This window comes from Zootoca vivipara, chromosome 4 (genome assembly GCF_965207765.1).
Source record: "Zootoca vivipara chromosome 4, rZooViv2.hap1.1, whole genome shotgun sequence".
In the NCBI taxonomy this organism is placed as follows: domain Eukaryota; kingdom Metazoa; phylum Chordata; class Lepidosauria; order Squamata; family Lacertidae; genus Zootoca; species Zootoca vivipara.
The window spans coordinates 43,505,860-43,520,894 of NC_142587.1; the positions used below are offsets into that span (position 1 = coordinate 43,505,860).

General features: G+C 38.3%; 1 protein-coding gene across 16 annotated transcripts in view; it reads right to left on the reverse strand.

Annotated features, from left to right (window-relative positions):
* Positions 1 to 6,903: 6,903 nt before the first annotated feature.
* The window catches only part of DMD (dystrophin), a 1,006,777-nt gene continuing 998,645 nt past the window's right edge, over positions 6,904 to 15,035 (reverse strand). For 12 of the 16 annotated variants that reach the window (XM_035114386.3, XM_035114388.3, XM_035114384.3 and 9 more), the window contains one exon: positions 6,904 to 9,534. In XM_035114386.3, coding sequence (XP_034970277.3) covers positions 9,437 to 9,534 — 98 coding nt within the window. In that variant the 3' untranslated portion in view covers positions 6,904 to 9,436. Of the gene's footprint in view, positions 9,535 to 13,296; positions 13,329 to 15,035 lie in introns of all 16 variants that reach the window. The other 4 variants (XM_035114383.3, XM_035114385.3, XM_035114380.3 and 1 more) reach the window with 2 other exon arrangements.

The following is a 15,035-nucleotide window of genomic DNA, read 5'->3' on the forward strand; positions in this document are numbered from 1 at the left end:
AAACTTGGCTGAGTGTCACAACAAAATGTTGATGGATATCAGTAGTTCAAATCCAAACATCAGTTGACTTACCGGTATTTGATGTGTGGTATATTTATCTATGAAACAGATGTAAGACTGCTCCTAGTTTCCTGCCTTGTTGTTATGGTTGTAAGCTATATTGATTTTTTGCTGGTTTATTGTGTTTTAGAAGATGTTGTAAATGACATTTTGGTCTACAGCCCCTATAATCCTCAGCATAATTGTTTATATACGTTTAAACCCAAAATTAATGGACCTATGACCATGGTTCCAAGGCACGAATCCTGTTATTTTAAAAGTGTGTGTGTGCATGTGTCAACTTGCTTGACTTATTTTTGCTGTTTTTGCTCTAGATTTTATAGGATATAAATAACAGAAACCACAACAAAGGCTCTTAAGTTGCTTAATATTAAGATGACACAATCCTGGGTATTTTCTATATATCAACATTCCTGTGAACCATGTCCTTCTCTGTTGAAATTCTCCTCCACCTCAAATATTGAAATGTTGTCCTACCTCATTCCCCAAACCTGGTATAATATTGCTTCTATACCATTATTGACTTGAGTTTGCTTAGGGGCATTTTGCAAAACCCTTGCCAAAAGAGCTGATAAGATTAATGATTATGTCTTGTGTGCATGACCTTTGTATTCTAAATAAATTGTTGGTGCTGCTTCGCCACCTCTCCACCTTGTTTCAACATAGGTTATGTCAACTTAATGTTTTTCACCGTAAGTCAGTATACCTTGCAGTAGGGAGCATTGATGTTAGAATCCATTCCAGTTATTCTTTGAGCCCATCCTCTCTCTCTCTCCCTCTTTTAACCCAAAAGAACAGCTGTTCCTATAACTCTTTCGTTTGTGATCTTAATAAATGGTGTATAAAGGGAACAAAGAAGTCCTGTTAATTGTGCCAGTTGCCAAAGTGTTCATAGGAGACAATGATAGACATAATCTTAGGTAAAGGATGTTGTTAATACCAAAATATTAGCTACTTTATCCTTACTCTCAAACCATTCTGTTTCATGTGTTAGTCAAGGACACATGCTAGGATTGTACCTTGGTGGATGTGGAAATGTCAATTTTCCAGGGCAGCCTGGCATGGTTTTAAAGAGAGACTGTGCTACATACGCATTCATTTTGTCTAAAGCACACCTTTGTGCCTCTGAACAGCTGAAAATTGTGTATTAGATTGACATCACACCTTTAAGCAATCTCTGTCTCCTTGCAGTCATCCTTCTGTTTTGGGAACAAAAGTCAAAGCAGGTCAGTTCTTTGTGTTCATTATTCCGACTCACGAGGTTTCCCCAGCTTGTAATGCCACAGTGGACACCGGCACATTCTGTTGTCATACAGGGAATCTAATTGGGAAGAAATATGATTTCTGTTTTTCTCTCTGTGTTAAAGCTGAGCAAGTAATCTGTAACCCTGGGAAACCAAGAGCTTTTGCCAGGAGGCTAAAAAACACATATAAAGATAAAGTCAGCAAACATCCTGGGAGAAATGTGTGCAGTTCAGTCACACAGCAAATTCAGAAATACCACAACCTCGTTTGTGCCATTATAAAAGGGACTATATGTCATGTGCAAATAAATGGCTCAGAACAGTCATGTTTTAATAGGACTCCTTTTTGTGATGTATTTTAAGTCTTGTACACCATATGATCTCTTCTCTGAATTACTGATGGCAGTTAATTTGAAGCTGTATTGGAACCTGAAATAGAGTTATCACAGGCTATCCTTTCCTGCTTTATCTGTCATGATATGATTATCATTTGCTTCTCTGGTACCCATGGAAACAGCCATTAAGATAGCCACTTTCTCCAAGGAAGAGAGTGTTGTTAATGTCTGACATTTATCCAGCTGTGTAGCTTAGGATACAATTTTACAGGATTTTAAGATCAATCCATTACTCTGCCTTGAAGTATGTGTAGGAACTAGAATCCATCCAGAAATACAAGATAAAGCAGGAGAAGATTTCTAATTTCCATGCTGCTAGCAGGCACATGGAAAGCTAACATACATAAATGTTGTTTAAGCATATATTGTTGTTTTAAATCTGCTCTCTTATACTTACATTTATTTTCTTATATGTGAACTGATTTCTGCAGCTCCATAATTGCATTAGTAATAAGATCATTTTGTTTATCACGAACATTTTTTAAAAAAATGCTGCATGTCACAGCCTGCCTTAGAGGATTTCACTAAGGTTGCAATGCAGTCCTTCTGGACTTAGTGGATCTTTAATTGTATCCATGACGACAAGGATGTTGCCACTTGTCTAAGTAAGAAGCACTTCCTGCCTCTTTCTCACACTCAAACTACGTATTGCTTATCCTCTTTGATTTTCCAAAGTCTTGTGTTTGGGCTGTTTTGCTTCAGAAAACACATGGGGGATCAAATGATTGAATGCATCTCCCTACAAAATTTCCCTTCACATTGAAAATAAGATGCAGAGGAGAACATTCTTTCTGACATCTAGCCTTTTGGGTATAGGATATTTTGTTTGAGTGGAGTGAGAAATGGAGCAATGAGCAGTTTCCTGGAGCCCAGACAGAGGTTTACCACTTTGGCAAGAGCTATGTGTTTACGTCACATGCACAAATAACTGCATCTGAATGTTGTGGTTTGTGTTGTATTAAGCTGATCATATTTAGATGATGGGGGGAGTGCCTGGTGGCGGGGGGAGGGGTAACTTGTAACTTTTCAAAATATTTTCTGCTCATGCTGTCCCTTAAACCACTGAGTTCTTTCCTTAATCCACCATTTTGTTACGGACTCTTCTCCCTCTGGCTCTTCTCCTTCTCTCTAAACTGTCATTTTGTAACTGAGCACAAACTGGTGGATCCCAGTGGCCTCGCTTAAAATACATATTAAAAACTTGGGAGTCAGCTATACAGCTGCAAATATACGTTTTAAGTGCGTTTTAAGTGCATTATACAAGATGGTGATGGTGAGCTAATGGGAAATTCAGTACAGTGGTACCTCTGGTTACGAACTTAATTTGTTCTGGAGGTCTGTTCTTAAGCTGAAACCGTTCTTATCCTGAGGCACGCTTTCGCTAATGGGGCATCCCGCTGTGCACACACCTCTGGCGCACGATTTCCATTTGCATCCTGGAGCAAAGTTTGCAACCAGGAGCAGCTCTTTCCGGGTTAGCGGAGCTCATAACCTGAAGCATTCATAACCAGAAGGTACCACTGCATATTTTTTAAATGTTTTTTAAAAAGCATTTTCACAGTGTTATATATGTTTAGATTCAGCCCTTATCCTTCTTATGTTTCTCTTCATTGTTTAAGGGACATTTTCCTATCTAGCTTCTGACTGTTCATTGTGGCTGCACATCTCCCTTTTTCTTGAAAAAGCTGTTGCTCTTCCACACTTTTAGATGGGTCTGAGGTAGTGCTGTGCTGTTCTCTGTTCCTAAGTGATAAAGAATCTGCTGCTACTCTGACTACTTGATTGAGACTGTCACTGGCCAGGCTTGTTTGCTACTAGCTCTATTATTTTCATGGAGTTCCTTTTGTTTATGCTTGGAATTCTGCTTTACAACCTCACACCTTATTTGGTGAATTCAAGCCCACCCCCACCCCAAAAAATTCCCAGTAACATCCCAAGCCCACTCAGCATTTAGCAATCAAATTTAATTAAAACATGCCTGCATTTCCAAGATATGGAGGTCCAAAGCCAGCATAGTTTTGCCCCCTGCTTCTGGTCCATCAGTCTTTTATAAGGATTCCCCATAAAAGTTATCCAAATGTTACCTTCCTTTCCAGTCTCCCATCAGAATCTTTTAAGTTGCTGGGTCTCACAAAGGCCTAGTCTGAAGCTAAGTGATTTAAGGATAATGTATCTTACCACTATGATATGGTACAAGATGACGATCAACCATGCAAAGCTCATTCTAGGAATGATTTTCCTCTTCCACAGTCTGCTTTAGCAGTGCCTCATTCACCAAACAAAGAGCTTTTGTCTCATATTGATGAGAACTTCTTTTTTGCATGCAAGATTAAATGGAAGGGTTTGTTACATGTCATCTCCACCAATGTGTCCATGAGAAAATCTTGATAGAAGCGATGAAAAGGAAGCATTTTGTCTACCTACAGACTATTTTGTTGCCAGTATGGATGTTTGTCTGTTAGCATGTGCTGCGACTGTCAACATTCTATATCCAGAATCAATAACAAAAGACTTAAAGCAAGAAATATATTTTGAGAACCATTTACTGTATTTGTTTTTGCTACTTTTAATATTTTTAAAGCATTTATCCAACAGAAAAGCATAGGTCAGGCATCCCCAAACTTCGTCCCTCCAGATGTTTTGGACTACAATTCCCATCTTCCCCAACCACTGGTCCTGTTAGCTAGGGATCATGGGAGTTGTAGGGCCGAAGTTTGGGGATGCCTGGCATAGGTTATGAAAAGCTATCATACCTATAAGTGGAACCCTGTCAGTATCTGGTCCAATATCCTGGTCTCACAGTAACCAGCTAGATGCTGGTGGGAAGCCTGCAAGCAGAAGCTGAGGGCTGCAGAACCATCTTTGCTTATGATACCCAGCACCTGGTATTCAGAGGCATAATGCCTGTGTTAGTGGAGGTAGAACATAGCCATTGTGGCCTGTAGCCATTGATAGTTGTATTCTCCATGTATTTGCCTAATTTCCTTTTAAAGACATTCTGAACTCCAAGTTGATGACCATCACAATGCCTTGTGGTAGGGAATTTCAGAGTTTAACTACCGTATATGCTGTGTCAAAAAATACTTTATCCACATATGCCAATAGAATAGCTTTTCTAGTTGCAGAAACCTTTTGCTGACAGTTGCCACAGATTCACCCTTCCATTTTAAAAAGGTAGAAGGACCAAAACTAGAAGTCTAAATTTCCTTGTTATTGTTCCTTAAATCATTTTTATGTATCACTTAAAAAACCACATTCCTCTATTCCTGGTGTGCATTATGTGTATTTCTCCTTCTGCAGTGGCATAACCAACAAATCACTGTTTGAAGACTAGTACATAGTGATCATTTTAAGATATTCAGGTGTATGATACTTCATGTGTGTGTATATGTGCAGCAGATTGAAGCAATGTTTCTTTTTGATGATATGTATCACACAGTGATTCTTAAATCTGCTTAGTGCAACAGAGACATTGCAAAACCAGATGCAGATGTATATGGACTGTTAGTCAGCGGCTCTGCCAATATTTTTGTTGCTGTTCACAATGGTGAAGTAATTGCATTATCAATCTTGTTAGTCTAGGGTCATCTAGGGCTTCATTCTTGCTTTGACTGTGTGTGTGTGGGGGGGGGGGGCTCATGTCCAAATGCTGCACAAGCTGATGGCAGCAGGGAGAAGGGGGCTCTAAAAAAGTGCAATGGAAGGATTATAGCTCAGTGATAGAGCATTGCTTGCAGAGGGCCCCAGTTCATTCCTGGAATCTTTACACAGATTAGATCAGGGGTAGGCAACCTAAGGCCCATGGGCCAAATGCGGCCCAATCGCCTTCTCAATCCGGCCCACGCATGGTCCGGGAAGCAGCATGTTTTTACGTGAGTAGAATATGTCCTTTTATTTAAAATGCATCTCTGGGTTATTTGTGGGGCCTGTCTGGTGTTTTTACATGAGTAGAATGTGTGCTTTTATTTAAAATGCATCTCTGGGTTATTTGTGGGGCATAGTAATTTGTTCATCCCCCCCCAATATAGTCTGGAACACCACATGGTCTGAGGGACGGTGGACTGGCCCATGGCTGAAAAAGGTTGCTGACCCCTGGATTAGATTGAGGACAAACGCTGAGAATCACAAAGAGGAAAGTACTAGTGCTTTTGTGCCCTGTTTTAAACATAGGCTTGTGGCTAGCCATTGTGAGGACAGCGAGACTAGATATGGAACTTTAGTCTGATGAAGAGTTGCTGTCAGGTTGTTTTATTTGTTTAAAATAGGCCTACTTATATTCTGTGTATACAAACTGATGTACAGACTTAGAGCTCCTTCATAGGCTGGCTGTATACACAAATAGGAGGAGTGTGGCCACTGTGCATTAGTCGAGGACAGGGCTAGCACTTGTTATTTCACTCTATATGTGTCTAAACTCTACTATCAACAGTTCTGAGCAACCTTAAGAACAAAATCCATTTTTTTAATTGCTTACATTGTTCCAATTTATAAATGAAATTGTGCAGGGGTATATTCTTGCCTTTGGATTACTATACTGTGTAGGAATGTTTGATAAAATGATAATAGTTGGGCTATTTTCAATGTGTGATCTTTAGTGTTCCAACCCCAAGAGGGGAAAAGTTGCTTCCAGTTTCTCACAATCAAGTGCTAAGCAAACCCATCCTTGTTTGTTTGGAAAGGAGCTGAAATATGTCTTGTCTGAGAATGCAGCAACAACTGTACGTAAACTTTCAAGAATGTCTGCTTGAGAGGTGAAAATTATGAGGAGAGATGGATGAAAGCAGAAGCAGTTCTAGTGATATGAATTTTAAGGAGTGCTTCACAGAAGGAAAGTATTCATGGCTTGAACTGAATCTTGTTTACATCCAAACCAGGCAGTTTTCATTAAATAGCCATGTAGACTTGAAAACACTGCTCAGGCTTTCTGTTATGAGGTTTATGTCCTTAGCTTATAAACCAACTTGTGAAAAACAAAAAGTAAAAGACATCAAAGCATCCTTAACCCCTCCCCTCCCAGGCACTACCATTTGGCTTTTGGCCACGAAGCCTTTAATTGCAGGGTATTTAATTGCACTGTAGAAAGACGTGAATTCAAGAATGGATAAGGTGGCATTCTGCCCAGCTGAAATCTATAAAGGCAGTCTAACTGGGAAAAAGAGCCACAACTTAAATGCTGGACAATCAGTAAAAATGTCCCACACTCATTTTTATAACATAATTGCGTGCTTTATTGATATACACAGTAAAGCAGTATATAATACAATAAGTAAGGCATATATTTGGTGAAATTTGATATGTTGTGAAAAATGCAGTAAAACTGAAGTTTATAAAAATAATTAGTAAATGTTACAGTGTAGATGTTAGAACACAATAGATTATGATACCAAAGTAATAAACCAGTACTGGATAACAATGGTATAACATGCCAAATGATAGTTAGTTAGTTAGTTAGTTATGCTGATAAATGTATTACAGTTTAATAGTTTGTGGATATAAGGAACATGAAATATTCCCAAAGAAATGCTTAAAAAGCAGCAATAAAGCTCTTAAAGTCTTTAAATACTTTTGACAGACTCACTTCAAAACTAATGTCTATGAAGGGGGGGGATGAAAACCCTGATGAAAACAACCGTGCACTCTTTATTAGTTTCCAAATGTTTAAAGAGAACTTTCAACTTAAAAGCATAAATGAACAAACCCCACCCCATAGATTCTGCATTTTCCTATGAGAATATGCAGGATGCTTATTGATAAATGGTACAATCCAGCCTAGTATGGGTCAAGTGTCTGCTCATGAGGTAATGGCCCCTCCCCTCAGAATGCATCCTTTTGGAAAAACATATCCCTGGGCAAGATGGGAAAGTTTGGTGCCAACAAACTTCCATTCACAATCATGGTTGAGGGAGACTGGGAGCAACAGGGCTTAGACCTCAGTGTGTGGGCACTGTGCTCACACTAGGATAGATTGCATCCAAAGTTCTTTTAAAAATAGTTTGAAAATGTATGTTTGGGGCCTCTTTTGCAAGTTATTACATTTTTAAACGTCTTGTTGTTAAGATGGTAAGACCTGTTCACACAATGGACAAGTGGTGATGATGTAATATATAATTGTCAGGAACACCACAAAACCAAAGTGAGGTAGAAATAACATGACTACCCATGTTTAATGTTAACTAGCATTAAAAATAAAATATTTTTCCCCAAGTTTAATTACACTTCGTACAAGAAGAGGTAACAGATTTTACTCTTGCAAAGTATTAATGTAGATTAGATTGGTGAAATTCTATTTTCAGACAGTGGAATTAAAGGCTGGTGGAAGGGAAGGGAATGAAATGGTAAAGCTTTTGTTAACAGCACCTCAAAATTTTATAGTAGTAAACCTGAGGAGCTGTTATGTAACATCTATTTTCTGTTATCCCTCTCCTGAGTCATTGTTAATTGTGCGGTATTATTTGTAGAAAGACCTAGGGAGGAACAAAATTACCGGCTATTGTCTTGGATGACCAGCCTCCCATGAAGCAGTGTGGCTACTTATAACTGTTGATAGAACTGAAGCTGATATAATTGCTCCATGCTATTTCCTGTTTAATTGAAATGTTGTGGCTCCTTGGAATTTGCTGCAAGGCAGATCTCTAGTGACCATTTTGTTTTTAAGAGACTAGGCAATTCTCAATGCTTAAAAATACTGCTACTATAACAATTAAAATTAAATATTAATAATATGAGTAATCAAACTTTCAGGATGGAAGCAGATCACAGGTCGGTCACTATCTGTATTCAAGTCCTCAACACACACACCCCTAAAAAAAACCACACACACAAAGATGCAGGGTATCTCACTAAAGGTGGCATCACAGGGTTTAAAAGCAAATCAAGACTTCTGCTTTGAAGCATTAAGGTGCTGGCCAGTGTCAGAGGCAGACTACCGGATGATGAAGTCCAAAGGTATAATCCGGTGAGGCAATTCCTATTTTGTGTTTACTAACAACATTTGGGTTCATAGAAGTGGAGGAAACAGCAGGAGCAGAGAATACTGATTCAATTTGTCTTTTTTTTATTGTTGCAAGCTCTGAAGATAGCATTCGTCATGTAATGTGCTCTTTCATATTATTGCCAACTAGCTGGATAAATTCCCGTAAGACTTAATTTTTACTTGGAAGGAGGTGGAAAAGCTACCTCTACTGGAAGTTCAGGACAATACTATTTTTTTAAGCCAGTGCTAGTCAGACACAAAACAATGAGAAATGTATGTTAATAGTTTTGGTGTTTCAGAAATTCTCTCTTTGATTCATAAGGAAAAGAACACAGAACATGAATTATGTCTGATACAATTACAGAGCAAATGCACTGCCTCTTTTTTGTTTTTTTTAAATAGGGATTTATATAAACTTTTTTTTATAAAGCACACTTTGTTTACAATCTTTATAACGGTTATAAATTTTTTTTTAAACAACCCAAAATGCGTTCCATATAAAGAAATGGCAAGTTATTTAGCTATCAAGATTTTACATGTAGTTTTCTTATAATTTTTTTGTACAATTGCATAGACGTGTAAAACCTGCCATTGTTAACAAAACAATAACAGACTTAAGAAACTACTGAAATCTACAGTATAGTACCACTACCCTTCACAAAAATATAATTTGTTTTCATGTAAACTCTTACAGTCTAATCCTTTTGTCATATGAATATTATAAAAACCATGCGGGTACGCCTGAAGTTGTAAAACACATCTTGCTATTCTAACACCTTGTTGTCGGTCATCATGGTCACTAACGTTTCCATTGCTCGGCCCAAGTCATCTGCCATGTGGAAAAGGCTGTCTACATTGTGGCCTGTAAAACAAAGAAAAAGATTTCACAGATGAAGCTGTCCTTGGTGTACTGCAACTGCTTATGAAGATTGCCACACATACTTCTTAAAAGAAAAGTGAGTTAGGTACCTTGATATAAAATGATACACACTTCCATGCAAGGACAATTGTCAATTATTAGTCATATACATATATATATTCGAAAAACCACTAGCAAAGCTGCATGAAACCTGCAGAGCTTTTCAGCCAGCACCACACTGAATTCTTAAATGACAGACATAGCAAATCAATTTCAAAGGCACATGCATGAAAACCCTTGGCAAAAACTGCAAAATTAAATGTGCATGTGAAAGACTTTGCCACACAAGTGGTTGCAAATGAATCAATTAAAGTGAATAACAGCTAACCTGATCAATCATAATCAACCCAAACAGCTTGACTAGGGAACTTGCCAAAGTGCTAATTGATGTTAATGAGAGTAAGGTCCTGGACGAAACCTCCATTGGAGACCAAATTGAAGAGTTAAACCAACCTACATAAATTCACTGAATCTTTTAAAATACTGTTGCTAATGAAAGGAAGCTAGTTGCATGAACTCTATTATCAAGGGGGCAAGAAAAGCTGGATGTGCCAGGTTACGTTAGCTATTGTTAGCTACACTGCAGTAATACTCTTTTCATGATTTATGTTGTTAAGAAATACCATTTGATGGAATGTTTGCTTTTTAGCTAGGTTGTAACTTATCTCAATCCATTCCTGACAAAAATGTATCTTGATAATATGCAAGTCATCACACTGCAAAGATAGCAGGCATAAAATGGGTGGGTGTACAGCAAGTTAGAGTGTGCATGCAAATATTTTATTTAATCAGTGTTTATCTCTGCAGTTCTTTCAATCCTGCTTTTCGGACCATGTTGGTGTCCCAAAATGGGAATGACTACAAGGCCAACAGAAATCCTCTTTTTTTTCCTAAGAATGTATTTGTTCTACTGGTTTACTGATAAATGGGCAACACAAGAAGAGCAGCACTTTTTTATAGTAAAGCGTGCTGTCCTTCTGTTCCCAACATTCAGGACGGGCTATGATATCCTGCAATTTTCTGTTTGCAGCTCTTTGAGATGGGTCATGTTCAGACATAGTCACTTCATGAATGAAATAGGATTTGGGATGGAATCTTTACTTTCTCAAAGGGTCTAAAAACAAAGAATTGCTTATCTTCTCTGTAGCATTCCTATTTTAGTATATGTGCTACCCGAACTGAGCATCTTACAAAAAAGATATACGGTAATGCAGCAGAAATAAAGCAATAATAAAGCAAAAACCAAATTAAGCAATTATGACATATGAAGGTAACACGTTAGCATTTAAACAAAATAAAACTGAACTATAAAAAGCTTTGGATAAATCAGATCTTTTTCCAGCTCTGAAAACAATTTTTGTACCTGGCAGACTTAACCATAAGGACCCTTGTCACTATGTGATTTACTTGTAGAGATTCTGGTAACTAGAGAAGAGCCACTGATAATGTTCTTAGCATTCAGGAATGTTTGCATGGAAGGTGATGGTGCTTACTAGCCGTAATCAACAAAGAACAACTAGTGGGCCACAGGATTGAAACTGGTGCTTAATTGTTTGTCTCTCTGAAGGTGATGGTGCAGAGCTGCTCTACAGGTTATGGCCATCCTGTGGAGGCTGTTTCAAATTGAGAGCTCCTATGTGACTGGACCCTCCACTATACTGTAATGGTTCATCTACCCTGGCAAAGCAGCATAAATGATCCTTAGAATATTGATGGAATAAAGTGATAGGCATTTTTTACAAAAGGTAGAAACTAGTACCAACATTGTCTCTTTAAGTGGAGAACTGAACAACTCAAGAACTTTAGCCTTAGACTGCTAACTTGGCACCTTTACATGTACAGGCAATTCTTGTTTTGCGTGGGAGTTCCAAGTGTAAGCCTGCTCCATCCCTTTTTGTGATGTTTCTGTGATGTTTTGGGGCTACTTCCAGGTTCGGCACTGTGTGTGTACTTGCGATTGCACGTCATTAAGATGTGCCTACACTGGGAGTTGCCAGTAATAAGTTCTCATAGGGTGTGAAAGATGTTGTTTCCCCTTCCCCAATACATATATAAGGCTCTGAAAGCACACAAAAATATTTTGTTTTGTTTTTTTAAAAGTAAATACACAAGATCAGATCTATTTTAAAAAACCTTTTTGTTTAAACAGAAGAAATGTGACATGTTTATATGCTTATATACAGCAGAACATCAAAATAAAGGTATCACTTCTGGGTGGTAGCAGTAATTTGCCATATAGCTGCCTCCCTGGTCATGGGAGGGCACCGTCTTTCTTGTACTTTGCTTTGGGGGAGCCCTCAGTGTTGTTGGGGATGGCCAACAGTTGTGTATCATTAGAGACCCCCTCCCTTCCCCAAATTTGTAATGTGGCAGTTAAGTTACGTTTTGCCCCACCTCCTCACAGATAATAAATGTGGATGGCAGCTTAATCATTATGGGTTTCCCAGTTGATGAAATGTGTGCCATCAGACACAGTTGGGCACTGCATACAGCAGCCTTTGCCAAGCAGGTGTCCTCCAGATGTTTCAGACCACAGCTTCCAGCATTAGATGGGAGAGGCAAGCTCCATCATGCATCTCCTGACCCTGAACTGTGACGGCTGGTCATTATAGGCTGGCTGGTGCCCAAGTTTTGATTTTGATTTTCCTTTTCCCTCCCTGTCTCCTTTAGCTTGAGTACTGTAATTTTTTTGGAGTGCAAGCCTGGAGGTAGAGGTTGTCTTGTTTTGGTTGAATGTAAGCTAAACGGGAACAAATTTTAAAATGCTAGCTTTCTATACAAGAGAAATTGGCTTCATATTTGTCTAGCATAGATTCAAGACAACTATAGTTGCAAGTGAATTTCTGAATGTTGTAGTCTTTTGTAAGGCTGTTCATCTTCCACCACATACATTGTTTGGATAACAACAGTTTAACATTCAAATGCTTATGAAAATGTTTTTAAGATAATAAATGAACTATTCAGTTTAGTTGTACTTTATAGAAAGTGAAAAAAATCTGTTAGCATGCTCTGGGATTGATGAGCAGAGAATTATAAACTTTTTCTTTGTCTTTGTATCATGAAAACAATTAACTTTAGCTCCATATATTCTTATAACCAGCCTGTGAAGTAGTTACAGTTATGGGATTCAAAATGAGATTCAAAAGGGTTGCCCAATGCCACTCAGCAGAGTGCATAGCTGAACTACATTTAAATCTGTCTCTCCCACATGAAAATGCAGGATTTTATTCACATTGGTTTTCATATCCTGTACGCCTTAAACAGCATAGTGGATGTTATTGATATTCTGTTTGGTGTAATGCTGAACTTGCAAACCAAAGGAATACTTTATATCACTTATATATCACAACCACTTCTTTTCCTATACATACAATATTTGTAACCTGTATTGTAGCCAAGAAGTTAAGATGGTCTCAGACTTTAATCTAAAGCCAGATGATAACTTCACACCTCATGAACCATAAAGATTTTATGGCAACATTTTCATCTTTATTCCCTTTGCCAAGTAAATGTCCTTTGGAAGGGCCTAGCAGAGAAAAGGCATTCCTTCAATTTCTGATGTCAACTAAAAGTTCAGAGGCATTGCATATTAGACAACAACTGTTAAATGTACCTAGCAACACACATGCTGCGCCACAAACGCCAGACAAAAAAAGAGGATGCAGCCAACAAGAAGCTATTGCAGTAGGCATCAGACACACTAACCTCTCTCACTGGCTTTCCAGAGGCATTTCTTCCTTTAGTAACAGAAGTAGTTTGGTATCAGAAAGAAAAAGGGAGAAACACAAATACAGAAATACTTGTTTATTATGGAGTGTTTATTATGGAGCTGAATTCAGAGCATTGTTTTTTTAAATAAGCCCAAAGACTACAGTGCATAAAATGTCCCTTGTAGGTATGTAAAGTAATAAAAATCCCTATCTTCTGATTAAAATGCAGAGAGCCTGAGATAATAAATTTACTGGAAGAAAAATAAAAGATTGGAATAGATTTGCTCAGTATGTGTTGATTAGTCATCATCCTTTGTTCTAAAAAAATTTATTACCCACAGAAGAACCTGTGATAGTATTGATTCATTATTAAGAGTGATGCACCTTAGCACTGTTACATACTGAAAAACAATAAAACTTTTTCAATACCAAATTAAGACTGAGAAAAATATGCAGAAAGAATGTGATCTTAGCTGAAAACATTTCACACACCATTAGTTCACTGTTGTAAAATAATAATATGCAGACTACATAATAGGTTGTTGAGCCATTAATATTGTATAGTACCGGTATTTTTTGTAAAGGAAGGGGAGAGATGATTCAATGCAGGAGACAAACAAAATTCTCTATATCTTTCCACTAAGGCTGGGCAATACTGTGGAACCTCGGTTGTCGACCGCTTTGGAAGCTGAACAATTCAGAACCCAAACGCTGACAACCCGGAAGTGAATGCTTCCATTTTTTAATGCACCTCAGACGTCGAACTGCTTCTGAGGCACATATCTCTATTTTTAAAAAGGAATTTGCCGAACGGAAGTAAAATTATCTTTTGGAATGGATTACGTTTGACAACCAAGTACTGTATCTTATTTTCAACATTGTGATATATCACCAGCTAAACATCACCATATACCAATATATCACAATGTCTGAAATAAGGAGGAAGGGGGAAATAAGGTGTGGAGAGAGAAGCAGCTGAGCGCTGAATTCTTGGATGTGAACTTCAAACCGGTTTGGGACGATATATCACCCAGCCCTAGCCAAGAGCACTGTTCTCCTACAGCACCTACCTTGCATTTTCTTTGGAAGAAAAAAAAAATCAAACTTTTAAAACTCTCCAGGAATGTACCGAAAACATAACCGTGAACAAGTGAAATAAGAACTTCACACCCCACGGACACCTTTTGTTAAAATGTTCAGTTTTTACTTTTAATTTGGTGAATATCACTATTAAAAAGACAATAACACCCTTTAGTTCTAGCAACAGTTGTGAAATGGGTGGCAATCTCTCCTTAAATATATTTATAATGCCCAATTGTCCAATCACTGAATAAGAGGTGTGTGTGGGGGGTGTATTTGTCCATTTGCCCACCTGAAAACTCAACCATTTCTTGGCTGGGGATGCAATTTAAGAGGCAGTCTGGAATCCAAGTTATTTCCATGTTTGCCAGTTTCAACCAGATATAGCACCAAAAAAAAAGTTCCAAAGAAGTCCAGTGGGGCTACTCAGATGTAAGTTGTAAGCTAGGAAATGGGGGGGGGGAGGGAGAGAATCTTTTCCAAGACTGACTCCTCCCAAACCCAGTTTGTTCCTAGCAGAATATTTGCAATTGGAACTAAAGAATATAATATCAACAAGTGGTGGGCAGGGAGGGGGGGAGCAAGAGACAAGATCACAGCACAGAGGCTTTGGCATGGGGAACAGTGTGCCAAGGTTCCAACCCAGCCAGCAAG